This window comes from Typha latifolia, chromosome 10 (genome assembly GCF_019914945.1).
Source record: "Typha latifolia isolate L0001 chromosome 10, TyphaL0001v2, whole genome shotgun sequence".
Lineage (NCBI taxonomy): Eukaryota > Viridiplantae > Streptophyta > Magnoliopsida > Poales > Typhaceae > Typha > Typha latifolia.
The window spans coordinates 5,471,263-5,493,808 of NC_133095.1; the positions used below are offsets into that span (position 1 = coordinate 5,471,263).

General features: G+C 34.8%; 1 protein-coding gene across 1 annotated transcript; it reads right to left on the reverse strand.

The window, feature by feature from the left end:
- Positions 1-2,404: 2,404 nt before the first annotated feature.
- LOC140796828 (probable homogentisate phytyltransferase 2, chloroplastic) lies at positions 2,405-20,076 on the reverse strand. Its single transcript, XM_073149968.1, has 10 exons — positions 19,757-20,076; positions 17,576-17,697; positions 17,307-17,453; positions 16,869-17,094; positions 14,702-14,775; positions 14,424-14,516; positions 9,650-9,767; positions 8,412-8,474; positions 3,352-3,384; positions 2,405-2,677 (listed from the first exon to the last, which is right to left on the reverse strand). The coding sequence occupies exons 1-10, from the start codon at positions 20,003-20,005 to the stop codon at positions 2,603-2,605; spliced, it is 1,200 nt and encodes a 399-aa protein (XP_073006069.1). The 5' UTR covers positions 20,006-20,076; the 3' UTR covers positions 2,405-2,602.
- Between the last annotated feature and the right edge of the window lie 2,470 nt (positions 20,077-22,546).

Genomic DNA, 22,546 nt, shown 5'->3' on the forward strand with positions numbered 1-22,546 from the left:
GGAAGCCTACCTTAAGATGCCTACAAGCAAAGTCTAGCTGTTCAGTGATTGCCAAGTGCTGGTTAACATACTCAATGAACACAAAGATCAGTTGATTCCCTAGAACGAATGAAGGAGCTCCCATTAATACGAATATGCTACACAAGTAGAAAAAATAATTTTGTGGCCCATAGTTTAGCTAGGTTTGCCCTAGCAAATCGGGTTAGCAAGGTCTGGTTAAACCCACCTTGTGACTTCTATTGTAACCTTTTCTTGTCTATCACAAAAAAAAGGGAATTTATTTTCCCAAAAAGCTTTGAAAACTCAAGAGAAGATTTGAGGACTATTCTTCAACGCAATTTCACTATTATACATCATAAATTGTAGTCTTTGAAAGACAGTATAAATCACTCATAAAATGAGGCGAGCCAAGCAAATATGAGAATAAACATGATTATCTGGCAAATATGTAGGATACTAGAATTTATTGTGTAAATTCACTAACCGCTATAAAATCTTAAACAGAAGTGGATTCGACTTGCGTGAGTGAAGGTTGATATGATCAGATAAATCTATTGGGTTTCGAAGTTAGGACTTTGACTCTTAAAATCTTCAAAAATATCATATACAAGTGAATTCGACTTGAGCAAGTGAAGGTTTATATGATCAGATAAATCTATTGAGTTTCAAAGTTGGGACTTCTACTCTTAAAGTCTTCAAAAACATCATATATTAAAACTCATCTTGTCATGACTATAGAGTGACATTTTTGTGTATGTATGCATGGCAGCTATTCTTTTTGAGATGGCAGTACTTAAATTATGTAATTAGAAGGATTGGATTACTCAAATTTCTATATAGTATAAATAATCTCGAGTACTTAAATTATGTAATTATGTTTGCTATGTTAAGCTTGTGCCTTGTTCAGTGAGATAATAGAACTTAGAAGTATTGTGCCCTAATTTTTAGCTATTAAACTATTATAATTTAATGCCAAAATTTGTGAATAGTTGCTTTGGAATAAGATCATTGTATTTCTTTTTTATTTCATAGTATAGTTATTCGTGAGGAATCCAAATCCGATGCATTCTCTAATTGAATTTGAATCTAATTCAAATCAAGACATATTTTGATAATAAACGGACTAAAATTACCTTCCTATTTATAATCCGATTCAAGTCCAAATGTAACAAAATTAAATAGATATGAATCCAATTTGTGTCATATCCGAACCAATCAGATCCGATTACACTCTTACCTACGAGCTCTTGAATTCTGAAAAAAATGTTATTGAATAAGACCAGCACAACCTCTACTAAGTACTTAGCCTCGATTCATTTTTGAGGATTAAAAAAGAGCTTTATAAGTTATCAAGAGGAAAACCAAGAACCTAGACAAGAGCTGCCGAATCTTTGGAGAAATTTTCAGCTGAAACTATTAGCATCAAATGGAGATTGACAACTGAAGAGTTAGTACATTAACTGCAGGTTCATCACTTATAGAGAATGGAGGAGTATATTTCAGACCCACCAAAGCATTCTTCTTTTATCTTAATAGGATCTGCCTGCATCGCCAGTAGAATCTGGCCAAAAGAATATTTCAGATACCATATTTCCATCAGAATATTAGTGTTTCCAGGATTAAACCAACTGCATTAGTTAGTTATGTAACTGAAAACCATGGATCCCAAAATAGGCCGATCTGATAACCAATCTCAATCCAAACCCAGAACCAGTCGACCAATCCATCTTGGCCGAAAACAACAATATCAGCTGAAATTATTTTATTTTTTTTTAAATTCAAGTTCAATCTAAAATATATCTAACTTAAGAGGAGATTAATAATTGATGTTATCAACTGACTTTTTAAATTTTCAATTTTTTACCCTTCTCTCACACACTCTCTTCCCACTCTCACACGTCACCAAGCTCATTTAATGGTCAATCCGGTGAGCCCCTCTAGCTAATCCAAACTTTGGTTAACTCGAGTTTTTTTTTCTCATATTTCTTTCCCTCTTTCTCACCCACTTTTTAAGTTATCTTTTCTTATTGCTATATATAACAACGATGAAATTTATTATAGTTTTATGTTTTTAACTCTTATTTTCGTAGTCATTTATGAGTATAAAAATTTACCTAATTTAAGTTGTAGTTTTCAAATTTTAGGCTTCATTTATAACTAATTTTTATTTTCTTATTTTTTCTATTATATTTCATAAATTTTTTAAAAAAATTTTATATTTTAATTAATATTTAAAATTTTATGTAATTAAAAATAGTCCGATCAGATACAGGCGGCCAATACGACTAATACATCCACTACATATCATTTTTTCTAACGACCAATTCCAATCCCAATACCAAGTTTCGTAACCTCAAGGAATATATTATATATAGTGAAGATAGCCCTAAAACATAAAACAGAATAATCTAATAATCCTGATTTATTTAACAATCAACATTTACATATTTGAGAAATTCGTCTTTCATACTGCGTAGGCCACGCAAGATACCGATAAGATTAGAACTTCAGATCAAATGTAATGCATACATTAGAGATGGAAGCCTCTAAAGAAAAATGGAAAAGAAGGGACAAAAGAATATTATTTGGTTATGCTATTTCTCTATATTAGTGGAAATATAATATACTCGGCATAGAAGAGATTCCAAATAAACCTATAGAACTCTGAAATTGCTTCCTGCAGGAAAAGGAAAAGAAACTGTTAGCACCCATGATAAAGGTTATATAGTTGAGATGTACCTAAATTAGCAAAATAAAATGCATCGCAAAGTGTGCGCTATTTCGGTGCTCAAATACCATCAAAGCTACATACACTGAAGAGCATCTCCAGGTAACAGTAACATAATTAATTAGGTGTGGTCCTGAAGGTCCTGTATTACAAATTTATCTTCAATAAAGTATCACATTCCCAAAAAGTAAATGATATGCTTAAGAATTACTTTTTCTCTCTGTAGTTAGCTCCTTGTTCAGTTTCCAACCCATGCATTTTTCTTTCACAATTTGATGATCAGAAATTAATATGATACATATTCAGATCATAACTAAGAAAATGGATAATTTTCTTTTTACCCTCCCTGAACTATTACTTTTTTCCACAATGAGCTCTTTAATTTTTTTGGATATATAATAACTCCTTGAATTATCAGAAATATTTCACTTGACTCCTTCCATTAAGGAGTTATTATGTACTAAAAATAAAAGTTTAGAATGTCATTTGTACAAAAAAATTCAAGATATTATTAGTAAAAAATAATGATAGTTCAGAAGATAAAAATAGAATTATCCCTTAAGAAAACCAGCAGGTATAGCTGACTATGAGAGAACTACAATCTTTTATGGATAAAACTTTACCTTAGAGTAATTTGCTTGTTCTAAAACCCATCCCTGAAAAGCATGCACAGGACAAAATATCAAGTCAAAAGGAGATTATTAAACTTTAGTCAGAAAAGAAGAAATGAAATTACAGTATGCTTAATATAATGCCTCTCTATTCTCTAATATGTCGTACATGTTAGTGGCACCATGGATTTCATACCATCAGCTAGCTAACACTCCCAATTTTCTTAATAGTATGCAATAACATGAGAGGCAGGCAATAATATAATGCCTCTCTATTCTCTAATATGTCGTACATGTTAGTGGCACCATGGAATTCATACCATCAGCTAGCTGACACTCCCAATTTTCTTAATAGTATGCAATAACATGAGAGGCAGGCAAGGATTGATGTGCCATGCATCACTGTTGTCAAAACCAAAATAAATTTATAAAAAAAAAAGGGGTTGAGAGAGGAGGGTGCACGTGCTCTGCACGTGCAGCCCTCCCCTCTCCCTCTCCAGCACGCGTCGAGGCTGATAAAAGGGGGATTTCATCTAATCCGAATCGGATTAAATTTAATCCTCTTCTAATTTATAAATTAGCCCTAATCCTCTCTCTCTTCAACCCCCAGCCCTCTTCTCTCTCTCCTTCCTCCCTTCTTTCGCTTCTTCCTCACCGTCGGAGTCGTCGCCGTGGAATCGGCTAGCCGGAGCGTCGCCGGAGGAAATTGGAACCACCACACTCCTCCCCGGTGAGCCCTCTCTCATCCCTCTAGTTTAATTTAAAATTAATTAGGTAAATCCGAAATACCTAATTTGCGGAATTCGGCCTCGTCGACAAATCTGGCCAGCCGGTGGCTTCGAGTCGCAACCGCATCGTCACCGGAGGCTTCGTGCTCCAAGCCTGGTGTCGGAGATGTCTTCTACGAGACCCTTGTGGCTCTGATCGGCGTTGGATTCCGCGTCGGCCGTCGGTGATGAGTCCTCCTCCACCTCGTGAGGACGACAGAGGAAGGGTGAGAGGGAGAGGAGAGGTTGAAGGTGGTCGTGAAAAGGTCGCCGGCGAGAGGTCGCCGGCGGTCACCCTCTCCCTCAGTCATCTTCTCGCGTCGGTCGCGAAGGGGGGAAGAAAAGGGTTGGCTGAGCTCGAGTGAAACCCGAGCCAACCACCTTTTCCTTTTTTAAGTCGGGTTCGGTTCGGGTTTGGATTTCAGATCTACAAACCCGAACCGAACCACTTAAGTTGGTGGGCTGCGGGTTAGCCCGAGCCCAATTCAATTAATCTGGTGGGCCTCGGCCCAATCCGATTTAGTTGATGTCTTTTGGATTGGGCCGGCCAAAGCCCAGCCCAATCCAATGGGTAATTTTAAACCCATTTTAGTTATTTTTGGTTTTTAAATTTTAAAAATATTGTTATTATTCAAATTAAAAATTTGAATATTATTTATTATTTAAGGTGGTGAATTCTAGTACGTGAGCTAGAGATTTGAGGTTTCGGTTGTCTTGCCTAGACTCAGGTGAGTGGGTTCACTCACGTGTTTATTTTATTATATTTCGTATTTTTGTCAGACCATGTAAATTTTCTGTGTGCAAATTATTTATTTTACCCTCATGTGTAAAAATTAAATTGTTGCAATTTCTGTGTGCAAGTCTATTTAGTTTATCCGTACGTGCGAAAATTTAATTGTTTTATTTTCTGTGCATTTAATTATTATATTCAATGCATCACCATACTTTGTGCTAATATTGAAATTTGTGAAAAAAAAAAATAAGACTAGTATTGATATGACTTAGAGAACAATCCCGGTATAAATCGTTTGCGATTTTCCATGGTGACTCAAGTCTATCTGGAAGTCCAGGGGAAAGTACTAAATTAGATCACTGTGGTGACTTTCTTAGGTGACTCTGGCGGGGTTAGGGAACAGTCCTAGGAAAAAATGAGAAAATTTCCTAGGTGACTCTAACTTCTCTCAACGGTTAGAGGAAAAGACAGAGTGTGTTGATCACAGGATGATACCCTCTGATAACCCTAACCGGATCAGCTATGAAGAAAAGTCCCGAGTGTCATCTCGAGGTGACTTCTAATTGATGTGGATCCATAGAGTTTAGACCCATTGAGACATATGACAGTATAAATATTAAAAGATGTTAATATGTTGAAAACGTGCAAGATTATAAGTAGTAACATCTCTCTCTATTGTTATCATTGTTATTATTTAGAGAGCATGCCTATTGCATATTGTGATGGATATTGTTGCTTTTAGTTTAATTTATTCAGCATTAATATGAATTAAAATTTATTAGGTTAGTGAGTGGATTCCACTCACTGAGCTATAGTTGTTGGCTCACGGGTTCTTTTGTTTTTTTGTATTTGTTTATTTACTGAGCGAGATGTACCCGAACTCCACCTCCACTTAGAATTCACCTATTTACCTTTCCGCTCTTTTGATTTTATGCTTTAGATTAGACATTTTATTTATTTAGTTTAGAGACTCAAAAACATTAACATTGTTTTATATTTTTATTGCAATTAGTTATAAAATTTAATATAGCACATTCTTATTTATTTATTTATTTTGCCATCGTACACGTAGAGAGTATTAATAAGGCTTCGTGCATCTCAAGCATATTGAGATGCATGGCCGGTCATGATTCCTATTTTGGGTCGTGACAACTGTTGAGATCTTCCACCTCTTAACCTGTGTCATGCCTTAGTTAGAGAAGCATCTCTTCTCCTCTTTCAATCGGAGAAGAAAGATGATGAACGGATTATCTATTAAGACGATCCACTTTGGCAATTTTATAAAGGATCCACCTAGGCGGATCTCACTTACAACAATCTGCTTGAAGTGGATGGTGAGTAAATCACAATCTGTTTAGAAAAGATATTGTTCTCGGGCAAGTGAAAAGGCATATCAGTGCCCTAGCCTTCTCCAACTATCGTGGGAGGGCTCAAGGTGCCTCCTAATGCTGTAGAATGCTGTCGGAAGCCAATTTGAAGTAGTCCAAGTTGGTTTTTGTGGGTGCCATCGGCAACTTGATACGACAGGGATTGGATCTAATTGTCTCGAGTTAAATCACTTTTGTTTTCAAAGAATAAAGATTCTGGCTCTCACGTTTGAATGCGAGAAAGTCACGTTCGAACGCCTACACACGTTCACAAATACAGAGAATGTGTTTTGCCCGTTCAAACACGCTCGAGCCCATTAGAACGCGCTTGACAATGATGTATTGTTTTTACGGTTATCTTTTGTTTGTTTTGCTTGTTAGGTTGACCTCTAAATATGTGGAAGGCAACCTTATTATAGGTATCGAATGAATTGAGTTTCTTCCCAAAATATTCTTCTCTCCTTCTCTTGTTCTCTCCTACCATGGCTACACCGCCTCTAACCTCGTCGACCGACCTACCACCTTAGACCCTTAGGGTTGACCTACTTCTTTCTCTTCTTCTACTCTTCCTACCATTGCCTCAACCCTATCCACCATCCCTAACCTTCCACTACTAGTAATCCTATAGGTGCCACCCCATCATCCCCGGTCTACCACCACTATATTCCACCTAGGAGTCCATGCCTCCACCCACAAATCTCAATTTCCGCTTGGATCTGAATTCATCAGTTCTGACGTTTCGACCCTTGTACATTATTTTGACAATATCTCTCGATCTAGCCATCCAATTCAAATAAAATTAGATTAGTTGGTAAGCCCTTTTACAGGGCTACAATATATCAAAATGTCACGTCGATCCAATGGTTAAATCTGTCAGGAAATATCTTGAAAGCTCTGTGTAAATCTCTGCCCAGATCTGGTTGTGAATCAAATTAACCTTTTTTAAGGAGAGATTGTATCACAACCCTGGTCATGTGCCAACCTAGCATTGGGATGGGTCATGCCTACCAGCACAAGCACCCCTCAGGCAGGACAGGTGGTCTGCAGAAGCAAACCTGAAAATTCAGGTTTGATTATAGATACATACCATCATTTTGAAATGTCTTTTTGATCTCCTCAATTTTGTATTCTACTAGCTGCCAGAGAACCCTTCTATGGTTAAAGAGATCCCAAAACTTAGCAGAGTTTCTAAGATAACTAATGAACTTTGAAGTAGCAGTACCTTTGATGCTGCCCATAGTTATTCCTATTGATCTTCACAATCAGACTCATAGTTCCCATTTATATTTCATGAGAACATGTCGAAGTTCTTGATTTTCATGTACCCATAAATATACCAATTGAACTTAGAAATTGACAAATCATGAATTACCATACCTGAACAAGATATCCTTTTATCACCAGAGAACTGATTCTTCTCAATACTTTACTAGACCGGAAGCAAAGCACTTCCAGAAGCAAGTCCCATTAGATGTAAATGTAGATGACCAGACATTACTCTATGGGAATAACCTCCATACATATCACATACTGGTAGAGGTAACATGATGGATTGCCTTGCTGGTCAACATAATCGGCACATGTTCATACATATCTTGCCAATAAATTATTGAATTGATACGAGGGGAGTATCTTGATACTGTCATGAACATCCATGTAGGTGTGTGCCACTAGGAATTGAACATATTTTACTTTAAACAAACTTAATTTGGGGTCTCTTTCATCCATTTCAATGCTTGATTTATATAAATTATACTTCAAGTTTTAAAATCAAATAAACATATGCTATACTAATATCTAACGTTGGAAGACTTAATTCAGCCCTTAAAACCTATTTTAAGGCCCTAGAAAGGTTCAAAGATTGTTTTTTTCAGCATGTCAAGCTCAATTACATACTGGTTCACCACAGTATGTGCTAGCAATAAGTACCACACCAAGCTAAGGTTCACACACCGAGCCACTAGCACAAGTATCCTTGGTTAAAAGTAACTCTTGCTTTTTTTCTTCTTTTTTTTTGCATGGAGCTATTATGAATGTTGTTAGCACAATTTGCACAAAATGGGTTGTCAAGTTAGGTCTAGTTGGTGCATGCAGAAAAATCTTTCAAACTTTTCTGCAAGCCAAACCATTGAAATTCATGGATGTTGGACTCCTACTACAACATGTTAGATGACATTAAGAGATAGAAAGAAGAGTTCATGGAACCTGGAAGACCAAACCAATCGCAAGAAAAGCATGTATAGGCACCATTATGTTGCATCTAAAAGCCTGCAAGGCAACAAGTGAACAAAAAGGCAGTCAAGGTAAAAAGAAATAGGGTCAAATTCAAATTGGATTTCTTTAATAATTGATAACAAAATGAGTACCACTTCAAGCAATTGTGAGACAAAAGTAGAGAGGGAAAGAAGATAGAGATGAAGACACTTTATATGTAAATTCTACATCAATTATTGCTACAGAAGATAAGTATCCATGTGAGACATTTCAACATAAGAATAACAAATAAGGCCATGTTAGGAGTGACAATGGATCAATTTATTGCATGTCCAAATAGGTGTAGTGCATTCGTCTTTGCAAATACAAGTACATAAGAAAGTCTATAATCTGATTGGTTTAAAATGAAGAGGAATGTCAATAGGATAGCAGTCACATCTATGTTGTTCTGAATAGAAAAATATAAGGCACTATTACTTCACATATATAACATCTCCAGGGGACATAGCTAGGGCAAATAAATTAGGGAATTAAGAAAAGAATTATATATATATTACCCCTCTATACTTACTTATAAAATCATTTTACCTCCATATATAATTTTTTGTATTAAACCAATTATTATACTTATTGACTAAAATGAAAATGTTAGAATTTCTGACCTATCTAACAAAGCCCCACCCGAATTACCAAAATGCCCCTGTTATATTAGTTAGACAAACTAATAAGAATAAGGGTGCTTTGCGCATTTTGGTAATTTATTGTATTTGTTATAAAAGAGCATTTTGGTAATTTAAGAAATCTCTGTTAATTTGGACTAAACATTTTACTTTAATTATAAGCATAGGAACTAGTTTGGTCCAAAAATTATACAATGGAGTAAATTGATTTAACAGTAGTACATATGAGTAAAGTGATTATATGCATAAGTACAAGAGAGTAAGATGAATTTAACCCTAGAAAAAAGTCAAAAAGAAATCGAGGATGTGACTATAGACTTTTGTTATTTTAAATATATATTATAATAGATCTAATTCAAACATAATACCTAGTTACCTATATCAAAATCCTGAGAACATTCTATATTGATTCAGCTGGAAGGGCATAAATTCAGCATAAATAAACACTGGGTATAGAAGTCATGTTGGATGGATAGTATCCAACCTGATTCCTCTCCAGGTGAAAAGGGAAAAGAGCCCCTAGGAATGTTTAAGATATAGTAAGTTCACCTGAGGCATATAAATAGCTACAGCAATAGCACCAAAATAATTCGCCAGCAAAAGCCCAGAACCAAGCAATGCAATGTTCCTGACACCAAGCTTTGTTGCCAAGGTTGATATTTCAAACCTACAGAAAGAATTAAACATGTGGAGAACGAATAGTTAATGTATGTATGTTTGACATTCATTGATATATGCATGTAGAACATCCTTATATCCATTAGTTTTCTATGCTAATAAATCATAAAATTATGACCACGATACAAAAATCTAAATAATGGATCAAGATATCAGAGACAAAAACCATAAGAGATGAAATTAAAGTTGAACAAGCAACTAGGAAAAAAAGGGATATTAATCTATACTAGAAACATATCCAATGATATCCACATATCCATAAAAGAAGGAACTTTTGATAGTGTAATAAGTGATGCAAGAAAAAAGCACGAGTAATCCCAACAAAACTAAGTTAGGTTGATTATCAATAAATGAAGAACAAAATGTATGACTTTAAAACCAACGATGGCCGTGCCACGGGCACGAACTATGCCAACCGCCGGCCGGTACGACACGTGCTGTAAGAAAAGGAGAGAAAAAGATAACATCTTTGCCGTCGCCCGAACTCGTGTCGAGTGCCCAAGCCCAAGGGAGGGGAAAGAAGAGAGAGAGAGAGAGAGAGAGAGAGAGAGAGAGAGGAGGGGATCCGGAACTTAAGTTTTAACCGATAGACCCTCTCTCTCTCTTTCTCGATCTCTCTCTTTCTCTTTCTTCCCCTCCCTCGGGCTAGGGCACCTGACGCGAGCTCGGGCGTCGGTGACAACGAAAGCGAGCAGCGATGGCGACGGCGACGGCCAGCGATGTCAACGAGCTCGACAATGAGGTCAATGGCGAAGCTATTAGGAAGGGTGCCGTGCGGCACTCCTCATGCCACGTGCTGGTACGTCACCGACACGGCCATCCATGTTTAAAACTATTACACAATGACTAACACATATGTTGCACAATTATATGATTATAACAAGAACGATAATGAGGATGGTGCCACACTACAATGCACAAGCACAATAGTAGTAAGTTCTAGAGCTGCACATTTATATACAAAATGAAAAAGGAAAAAAAAAGAACAATATCAATCGTGGATGACAGAGGTGCATTGTTAATGTATATAATTATGATCGTGGAAGTCAGCTAAGACGCCAATTTCAGTAGCTATATCCTGTTAATCTCCTCACTTCTCACCAAAAAGATTGTCTAAACTAATACATTTCCTAAGATTTATCTCTTATGTTGCTATAGTTGTTATTATCTATTATAGCATTAAGTCTTACTAGTATTCTCTAAAAAAAAGCCATTTTTTCCAAATTTAACCAAGATTTGACTCTAATTTTGTGATACCATTCTTTTTACAAAAAAAATAGGAAAATTGCCTTTCATAGACCACTGATCGATGGATTTACATTATATTCCAATTAGTATTTTTTTGGAATTGGAAAATTGAAGAAATCCAAATTTCCCCTAGTTTAGCTGACATTGGGGTCTTAAAATTGGAAGCTAGTTTGAATTGAACAATCATGTAAATTCACCAATTTCTTTAAACGCTTACGCTAATAGAGAATTGTGGTTTTATTCTTTTATAATTCAACACTCCCTCTTTCTCAGCTTGAGTCTTTTAATAAGCCCAATAAGTGGATTTGAATTAAATGGGTGGTAGTTTAATATTTAAATAAAGGATAAGCATAATGTGATTCAAACTTAGGACCTTCTCTGATATAATTTAATTCACCAATAACTCTAAAAGCTTAAGCTGATAGAAAGCGATAGTTATATTTTTATATTCAAACACATTGATATGTAGATAAACTAAATCTTTCCTTCAATTTATCACCAATTTCACATAATTCTCCAATTTCTTTATTACTAGGAATATGAAAAATCTGTTTCTTTTTTTCCACCAAACCAAGGCATTTGAAGTTACTATGGATTGATTTAAGCTTACTCAATATAATGTAGAAAGCATTGTCAGCAGGATCAGTTGATCCCGATCTATGCCCGATCCAAACTCTCTCTTTCTCTTTTTTCTCTCTTTTACTCTTTCTTTCTCTTTTTCTCTCTTTACCATATAACCATTGTTTCTCTTACGGAGAAATTTAGCTCCAGTGAGCTTCGGCGACACAGATCTAACTCCGGTAAACTCTGGTATATAATTTTTTAATTTTATTTCTTTATTTCTATCTCCATTTTTTCATTTCTTCCACTCTCTTTTTCTTCTCTTTTCTTCTTCTTCATTGTACCAAAGTTTTTCTTTTTTTTTGGGTTTTTCTTTCACTCGCTCTCTCTCTAATCTCTTATTCTTTTTAGTTTTCACTGCACCATAATTTTTCCTTTTTCTAATTTTTTTTTAATTTTTCTAAATCTAAAAAAAATTGTATTTTAAAATAATATTTAGAATTTACATAATTAATAAAAGTCTGATCCGATCCAGGCAAACGATACGGCTAATACGGGCGATTCGGCCAATATGTATCGTTTTCTCAAAAGGTCGATCACGATCCTGATCCCGATTTTTCAAATCTTGATAGAGAGCATAAACAACTTGCATGTCGAAGTGCTCACTGAAGCAAACTTCTACACTTCAGCAATAAAATTATAAAAGAAGATTTGGTATTGCAAGATTATCCGTAACTTCTATAATTATGTTTCATACCTAATCTTCTTCCCTTCAATGATACCCTTAATGTCAACTTGCTCCGGTGGCAGTATCCTAAAATTGCAACCAAGAAATTGGAGCAATCTACCTATTTTCTGGCCCTCTAATTGCATGGAATTCATCCACTCCTATTTTGCTTTGGCCAGAAAGTAGGCACCACTTTCTAAAGGGTGAAAATAAGGTTGACAATAACAAAAGAACACAATTCTTGTGGAGCCTATCTGTGCACTAGCTAGCCATCAACATCACAGAAAACAAGCTTGAACTATGATGAAGGTATAATGATGATTGCCCTCTTAAAAGTTGGCAGTACTTAGTGGGCTTTGAAATTGATATATCAAAACCAAAATATTATAAAATACTAAACTACTGAAATGGCCAAAACAAACCAACCTTCGTCCCACGAGCTAAGCACAATTTCAATATTCTGGAAGCCGTTATAAACCAAAACCATGTCTACTCTAGAAGTTGATATTTTGGAGTTTGGACCTTCTTATAAAGTAGTAAGCAAGTTCAGCCAAAACTGAGACTGACACTTCGAAGTTCCAACGTTGTGAAAAACCAAAAACATGTCTACACTTAGATCCTAAGCTAATTAAATTTACAAGATCATTTATCTGTTAGGAAGGGAAAAAAGAAAAAATATTAAAAATAGAAAAGTTAAAAACATCAATATATTTTTGCATACAAATAGAAATTCTGGCCAGCTTATGACCTGCCAGTAAGAATATATCAACTAAACTATGAGAAGATAACAATGTTTTGAAAAGCGGCCGCAGGTGGCGGGCGGTCACCCCACCGCCTAGTGCCAAGACGGAAGGCGGGCGACAAGGCGAGTGACAAGGCAGTCTAGCATTTTTAATATAAATAAATAAATAAGCATGGTATATAGAGAAATTTTAATAGTGCACTAAATCAAAACACTAAATAACATAATTACATTGGCTAATTGTTTATTAGTGATAACTGAATAACTGAGATATCTGATTACTAACTCTAGTTTATTCGCATGAATCACATTTCAAAATCCTCTAATTAGAAATTATATACTTAAATAGCAGGCAATTAGTAATAATGCATGACAGTGAAAAAAAAAATTCTTTCTCTATAATCTTAATTCAATAATTCATAAAGCAATTAGCAATTAACTCCTCTAAATTTCTAATTAATTCCTATAACTATATATCATAGCAGATTAAGAGTAATTGAAAAATTAAGCTAGGGAAAATTGGGAGCATTTAAGCTCGAGAAAAGAAAGCAGTAAACCCATTGATTCATGATGGGAGAGAGTGGGAGAGAGAGAAACTGAGAGAGTGAGAGAGAGAGAGAGAGAGAGGAGATATGAGTACCGTTGTGGGAGAGACTAACTAAGAGAGTGGGAGAGAGAGCATCACACGTTACCGCCCGATGCCACCGGCCGCTTGTTGCCTTCGCTATGGTTGCCACCTTTCACTACCGTCGGCTATGGAAGAGCTAGTTCTAGGGTTTGTCGGTGAGAGATGTGCAGCGAGAGAGAGAGAGAGAGAAAATGATAGAGATCAACATGGCGTTTGATTTTTTTTTATATTAGTTAGTTTTATTAAACCCGGTCCACTGTAAAACCCAACCCACTCACTAATAACTGCATCTTGACTTGGCGGGCCAAAGTGCTAGCCCGTCAAGGCACTTGGCCGCCTTTTGCCGACGCCTTTCAACATGGCAGGGCGGCCGGTGTGCCGCACCGCCATGGCGGCCGCCTTTTCCGCTTTTCAAAACAGTGGAAAATAACAATCGATAACATAGTGGTGGTACTTCCCAATGTGTTGAAGTCTGCTTTCTATAAAAATGTAGTTTGAGAACGCATGATCTAACTAATGGCCTACCAATGGCATCCAAGTCAGCTTTCTTATAAAACCAAATTAGGAAGTCACCACAAGAGGAAACTAAAATTTGCAAGTCTAAATCCTGCAGAAATTGCACAGCACGCATATATGTGTCTGCAAAGCTAACAAACATGGAAGACAAAGTTTCAGCTTACTGTAAAGTCCAGGAATCTCATGCATCAATATTCAGAAGGAAGCTATTTTGGTTACTCACTTGCGATCTCCTTCTACATCTGGAAGATCTTTGGTTATAGCTATGACCAAAGCAAATAATGTCACAAAGCACGTGATGAAAGCAACAGGTGAGCTGCAGATAGAAAGATGTACATGGAATTAAACATCACAATCATGGATGCATGTGTCTTCAATGAGATAGATGCAAGAGCAGCTTTTACAAATTTATAAGTACATGCATACTACTCATGGTCCATCATTTCAAGATTTCATAGGTATAAGTTAAAGAGCAATGTGGCAAAATATGTAACTCTTTACCTCCATTGAAATGTAAGTCCCAGTGCAGCTCTAGTAGCATAGTATACACCAAAATTAAGGAGAAAACCACGCACCTAATCAATTTGAGAGAGAAAAAGTTGGTGACTAAAAGGCCTAAATTGTAATTAATGCTAAAAGAAGGAATCGAGCACAAAACAAATTAGTATAAAACTCTATGAAAACAAATCAGAAAAAAAGGAGAAGAAAACAATCTGTTTCTTATGAGTTCAGTCCAATATTCCTCCTGTCAGCTCTATTACATAAATTCAAGGAGAAAACAAAGAAAATAAGCTAGAAATCCTTTCACTCGTAAGTTTTCAATCCCTGGAAATCTGGAATGTTTAACTATTTGATCGGTAGTGACAGTAAAATTGTACACTGGTGGAACTAAACCACAGATGAAAAAATGTGACTAATCCAATACAATAATCTAAAGTGCTCTACAGATTTTTAACTATTATAATTAATCAGCAAACCCATGTCATATGACAAAGCGCCTTCTGAATGCAGTGTAACAAATTCACATCCAAGTCCATAAAAGCATCAGCAATTAAGAAACTTGAAACCCAGTTTCCCGAAAACCTATCAAGCATTATAATTCACATCCAAGTCCATAAAAGCATCAGCAATTAAGAAACTTGAAAACCCAGTTTCCAGAAAACCTATTAAGCATTATAATTGATATTGCACGTAAAGTTTTGTTATAGGCTAGATTATGTGAAATGCATATATATGAGTATGATTATGTGATGATTAGTTAATACTTCAAACTTATCCACCTAAGTAGTTAACCCATGGGCTATTAGTCACATTCAACGATTGTCACACCAATAGCACATGTATTAATACCCTATTGGCATGGCACATGCTAGTCGGCATGCCCCAATGTGCCACTGGCATACTAGCATGCTTCTAAATAAGTTCTTTAAGAATATTTATGCATATTTGAGTTCTAATATATATTTACTAAAGCTTATGTTAAGAGTTTTTGATCCTAGATAATATTGTAAAAGACTTAAATATAGCAATAGTCAAGTAGAAATGATGAAATATAATTAAACACATAATCTCACATAATTATCAAATAATTTTCCTTTCCTTTCCCTTTTGATTTGTATGCTTTGAATAGTATTTTATATAGATCTAGTACAAAATGCTAGATTTGTGTAGAATGACTCCTAAAAATGATAGATCTAGCTTCATTTTATATTTTCTAAGATAATAAATCTTATATTTGGTTTCTAAACCAAAGAAAATAAGAAAAAAAAATTTAGGAGATTTGAAATTCCCATCCTTGGATGGACCTCCTCTTTCTCCTCCTTTTCTTCTTTTTGGTTTGAGAAATAATCCTACTAACAAAAGGCCTCAAAAGGGAGTCTCTTTGAGTAATCTAGATAGGTATCAAGCGGCAATAAGGACGTGTAGCTCGATATCTTCAATATTGAAGAGTACGAGTGATACATGCAACGGGCATGCCTCTACATGAGGGAGTAGCATGACATGACCCACGCCACATGCCAACACACCACCGGCATGGCAATCCATGGTCACATTCACTTCAACTCAACATAATACCAAGTACTCAAATAAGGAATAATCTTTCAGTTTTCATTCCATGGAAAGTACAATGGAAAAAAAAAGGTCATGTTCAAATTGAAATACTACTACCTAGTTCTCCTTTTGTACTCCCGACTAGAGTCATATATGTGAAAGAGCAAAAGTATGATTATATGGTAGCTCACACAGGGAAGAAATTATGCCTCCCTACTTGGCTTGATCTGTTTTATTTTCATAAGTAATTTTTAACAAGGAAAACTACTTGAGAACACAGTAGGAGCAAGACATTCTTTTGCTTCATCTACTGTTCTTCACAATAGAATATTCTGTCTTCTAAGGCGCACTAAGAAGATAACAGATTCCACCAAGACTTTGATCATTTTTGGTAGTCAGTACCTAATACCCATGCACTTAATGCACATAAGAGGATGGTAAATGTAAAAATGATTGGCGTAGGAGATTATTCCATTATCTCGTAGCACAACCATTTTCTTCACAATTTACTATTTATCCACAAGTGAATTCTAAAATTTATGGTCCTATGATTTCCAGTCAAGTGCTTTGTCAATGTTTAGTAAATCCAGGGGCAAGAAAAAGGCCAAAAGCATACCGTTGCAATAATAAGAAATGCAGCAACAGGATATCTCTTTAATCTGAATGGAGGAACAGAATATATGGTGCCAAGAAAAAGTCCGAGGCAGTAGAGAGAAGTGATGAATGATCCAAAGTTCCATGCAACAATAAGAAGTCCAGCTGCTGCAAAGAATAATACCAAAAACCATGCTGACTGGACTGAGAGGTCACCAGCAGCTATCGGCAAATATGGCTTGTTTACCCTGAATAATCATAACTAATGTAGGGAAATATATACACTGAGGCAAACAGCAAATAAAGAGTTTAGAAAATGAAAGCTGCAATGATGGGAATTTCATCAACTAGGAGAAAGATGAAAAATAGGATCGCATGGTGAGACATGAGGGATGTACTTATAAGCAGATAGTGCATAACATAACTAAAGTAAAAAGCAAAAAATATAAGATCAACATACTTGTCAATCCCGATATCATAAATCTGATTAATTCCAACAATATAACCATTGCCACAGATAAGTGCGACAAGTCCATAGAATGCCTTGAATGTCAACCACCAGTTTATCAGGTTTGGGTTCTCTATCAGAGCTTTTGCGACCAAAGCTCTAACATCAGGAGAAAGACAATTGAATATGAATCAGAAGTCTGAGGAGCTCCATTCAAGATTGAAATGGCAGAAACTACTAATTAGTTGAAAACACATCTAGTCAAAAGTTTAGGCACTTACGAGGATCCTAAAGCAGTTCCGCGAATGGTATGAGGCCTCAAAAATCTCCAACATGAATCTCTTAACTCAGAAATTTTGTTCAACAACGGACTGGACCCGGCTGCATCAGCTTGAGAAGATGCCTGTGAACAACCCAAACTTGTGAGATTGTCTTGAGTGAAAAAGAGCTGCATCGTTGCTTGTTGATAATGTATTTTTCCCTTAGCCACATGAAGAATAGTACAATATAGATAGAAAGATACTATTTTGTAGTTTTCTAAGTTTGCTGATCCTTCATTTTTTTAAGGAAACAATATTAGAGACAGAAAATAGTGAAATACTACATCGTAATAGCTATGCGATCATTGCATTTTATTCTCAGCAAAGTAAAGTAGCTAACATATATTTAGAAATAGTTAAGAATATAACTACAAAATGTAGTGCCAACAAATTATGCAATCCAAAAGAACTGAGGAAAAAAACACATAATAAGAAAACTTGTGTCCTATGTGATTACAAATTGGGAACACTACTCATATTAGTTTACCATTGAGATAAAGTAGATATCTGAGTTTTACTATAATATCTAAGTATCTTATAGATTGTTTAAATGAATGGAACTTTGGAACATGAGATATTGCATATTGTTCAAGCATACAATTCAATAAAATTCATATTCTTTTTACTACATCTTAGAATTCAAAGCAAGATAAATTGGGAATGCCATGCACTAATCATACTAAGGATGCTAGTTACCACTTGTCATTAGTTAAACAAAGGCAAATTGGATTATACCAGAAGATGCCCCATGATTCCCAACTTGTGGAGCAGGTCCAAAGCAATCATATTGATATCACAATGCTGACTCAACAGCTACAGTATGGCACATTCCAACAAGGGTCTTTCTTCATACCTATTTCCTTACAAATTATGGAATAGTGCCAAATTTAAGGTTCTTAGTTTTACTAAATAACTCTTTTTTTCTCTGCAACACTATAATAAAGTTATTAATTATATTAGTCTCGACATTTCCATTCATACATCTTGAAATATGTCACCTTAATGTTGCAGAACCTAATGTCTGGTCAATTATTGTAGATTAGGCTTCAAAGAAATTCCAAAGTATGAATAACTCAGTTGAATCTACTGCAGTGAAACTGCTTCTTTTTAGCTTGATATTTTTTTGTATTAGGAAGTGAATGTGTAAATGTAATTATGTAATGGATTGAACGTTAAATATATTTACGAGTGATTGTGTATGTGATGTTGCTTAACATGAGTTAAATTGGTTGTGGAGGAGTCAAATATTGGTTATAGGTGAAGAAGCTTATACCCTGATGGTAACGCTCCTACTACTAGTAGCATTTGATGCACTCAGCTTACTGTATAGTGTTATTACGTATATGCACTATATCTACATCTATCATGCAAAACCTGACACTTCTCTTGGACTTCTTTCCTTTTCAATTTGTGATTTAAAATCATGAGGAGAAAAAAAAATAAGTACCTTTCAGAGGGGGGTTTCAAGTTCCATATCAATGAAGGAGGCTAAATGGACTTAGACTTCCATTTGTCTTGTTTCAACAAAACGTAGCTTTCAAGTTGAATAAAGTTATTGACTGAGAATTTCTTTAGTAGTCATGGACACCGCTAACACTTCTAGCAGCAATGGCTTAATAATTTTCGCCTATCAGACGTTCGAGACATCCTAAATTCTTAGCACCAGAACTTCATCTGCAGCTTAGCCCAATTGATATTGGCCTCGAGTATCTTGAAAATATTCCCAAGCATCCGTTTTTAGCAAAAGAAGCAAATTAAACAATATTGAGAACTCAGGCGTTCAAATTATCAAATTAGTACTCAAGTTCATCGTAAGAGAACCCCCCAAATTAGTATTCCATCTCAGACCACAACTTTAGCCCCAATATGATATATTATAGAGGGGAGAAAAGACTGCATACTCATAATTCATCCTTTTCTTCCCAATTTCCTTTGATATTGCAAAGGCGCCTCCTTTTTTAGTAAAAGGAGCAAATCAAACTACATTTTGGACTCAACATACAAATTAACAAGAAATAAGCATGGACATTCTAACAAATACGCGAAATCAAGATCATAGTTGGAAAAAAAAAACCCTCAAACTTTGAGACCTTTGCGGCAATGAGATACGTCTTGTATAGGTAAAAAGGACCAGATACATACCCGAACGGTGAAACGTGTCTTCTTTCTATAAAAGTGGCCTCTTTTGCAGGAAATGGGCTCCGAAACAGTTAGAAAACGAGAGGAAGAAGAAGAAGAAGCGAAGAGAGAACATAGTAGATTCGTAGACGGCCCCCCGGTGGGCGCAATGCGGCGATGAGGGCGGTGGAAGCAGAGGAAACGGTGGGCGCCGGCGATTTGAGGTGAGGAAGCGGGAGAGCAAGAGTGGGAAGACGGGAAGGACGCAGCCATCGGGGGAGTTTCGCGCACTATCTCAAGCGCACCAAATGCCGTAGAAACATTTGGCTCTTGTTTGTGATAAGAGCTAGAAAATTTCCAGTTTAATATCTTACGGTCGTAAAAGGAATCTAAGCAATTTTTCCAAACTAGGTTTTTTTCGGATAAATAGGTGAATTAAAACTACTTTTAGTGAAAGCGATTCTCTATCAACGTCAGTAATTCTTTACTTGATTAGTCTTTCAATGCTGTTATCAAGATGTAATTATGCATATAAAGCTACTGAAACACTATCATCATCAGTAATTTATTTTATTTTTCGTTAGAATTTTGCTCTCAAATATTATAGCGAAAAATTATTAATGAAAAGAGTGAATTATTTTGGCAAATGTGATTTTTTTATTATAAACCTATTTCACAAAGTATTTTTAGAAAATAGACCTAGTTAGCTAAAAAAAGGAAACTATTTGGACGATACGAGTGAATAGTTGAGTCAAAAGCGGTAGCTAATTACTTTATGTGGTAATACTTTTGTAGACACTAAACAAAATTATGTTACTGGAGAATAATTGCATCGAGTATATTTGAAATTGTATTTAGAATATGAAATTGATTTTTATTAATTTATTAAAAAAATTCCTGACATTTTTCTTCATTTTTTTTTAATTAATACCCTACATATGGGGGGTATTAATCATTCGATTATTTATTTTTATTTTCTTGTCTAAAAATACAGTGATTTATACCGATGAAATAGAGGATATATCATTATTTTTAAAAGTAAAGAAATTGAAATACTTAGAATACCTCTTGGATAAAGTTAGCAAACCTAAAAGAGTAATGATACTATTTCTCATGTGAGTTGACTAAAGTAGGGGCATAATAGTTATGCAATATAATTAATTTAAAGGATTTTTATAAATCACACCCTATATTTTACCTATTTTATAATTTGCACCCGATCTTTGGTGATTTTATAATGCTGACCCCTCTTTTTCCTTAGAATATTCATTTAACACCCTGAGTTAACTTAACCTAACTATAATCAAACTAAATGATAATTATAACATTCCTAAATTGCCCTTGTACTTATTTCTAATTTTATTCATAACTTGAATATCCATACTTGTTGCTTTTTTTTAAACCATAGAGAACATCACCTAAATGCCAAGTCAATCTTAGAGCTTCCCAAATGCTAAGCCGATTTTGTTGCTTACAACCTTAAAGATGGAGAGGGAGATGATGAAAATTTGGAGAAAGATGGAGAAAAAAAGAGTTTGAGCCAAAGTGATGGAGAAAAATAGGTAAAGTTGGGAGAGAAGCTTCTAAGGCTTGTACGTGGTAGGGATTTTGGGATATTCTTGTGGGTTGTGGGTTTTAATATAATTTTGTGAGATAGGGTTTAGTTAGAAATAAGATGATTTAGATTTAGTGGGATTAGGATTTAGTTTGGGGAAGAAGGATTTTGTGAGGATTTAGGTTAGGTCAGAAACTTTTAAGAGTATTTTAGTAATCTTTGAACTAGAGTCACATAAACTATATAACATGATTAATATCAATTAGCTAAAGTAACGTTAGGGTGTTAAATGAACATTATAAAAAAAACGATGGTCGCGTTATAAAATTCCCAAAGACAGCAAATTATAAAATAGGTAAGTGATTTGTAAAAATCCCTTAATTTAACTCATCTATAATTTTTTATTAAGTGGACTAACTAAATAGTGTTTTTAAGTAATAAAAGCAAAGCTCATAGATAGTATTTGGATTTGTCTTTTGCTCATTTATTCATTAATATTTTCTTTTTCTGTTAAAGAATCACCCAATTAAATAATTTTTGGATCAAAATGTCTTTGCTTTGTATTTTGGGTCGAGAGAGAAAAGCTTATTTTGCTTTTATGCTAATCCATATATATATATATATATTTTTCAAAATAAACTCAGTACCTTTCAAGAAAAGATGGTAGCTTTTTTAAATAAATATATATATTTTTTAAATAAGTATATAAACCAATTTTTTTTCTTTCCAATCATTACATTTGAACAAGTAGAACAAAATCTAATATGTTCAATGTCATTTAGAAGCACTCTTGGTGCAAGTATTTAAATGTCAAAAAGACATTAGAGAATTTTAATCAAGCATGTATTTGAGTGTCATATATGCTCGTATATTTATCTTCGAATTTATAATATTTGTCATATTTTCCTAAGGGTGAGTCATATAATAGTAAAATTGTATGATATTTATGCATAAAACCAAATATAACATATCTTAACTCAAGTTAAATACTCTTCAAGCATATATTTGAATGACAAATAACATCAAATGAAAAAAAAAGATCATATTAGTGAGCATATTTGCTTATATATTTATCTACAAATTTACAATATTTATTAGAGGATAATAATATTTGATAGCATATTACATTGACTTTTTATGGATTACAACAATTATCAGTAGAATAATTCTTTTTGTTTCTAGTTTATATATATATATATTTTAAGAGAAAAGGTTTATATATAGCCTACTCAGTCTCGAGCATATTTTATGCAAATATC

Excerpts from the sequence above, each read along its gene's own strand:
- LOC140796828 (XM_073149968.1), bottom strand. The coding sequence starts at position 20,005 with ATGGCTGCGTCCTTCCCGTCTTCCCACTCTTGCTCTCCCGCTTCCTCA. Across the intron at positions 17,698-19,756 it reads AGACACGTTTCACCGTTCGG|GCATCTTCTCAAGCTGATGC; the intron begins GTATGTATCTGG and ends GGTTGTTCACAG. Across the intron at positions 14,517-14,701 it reads GGACTTACATTTCAATGGAG|CTCACCTGTTGCTTTCATCA; the intron begins GTAAAGAGTTAC and ends TTCTATCTGCAG.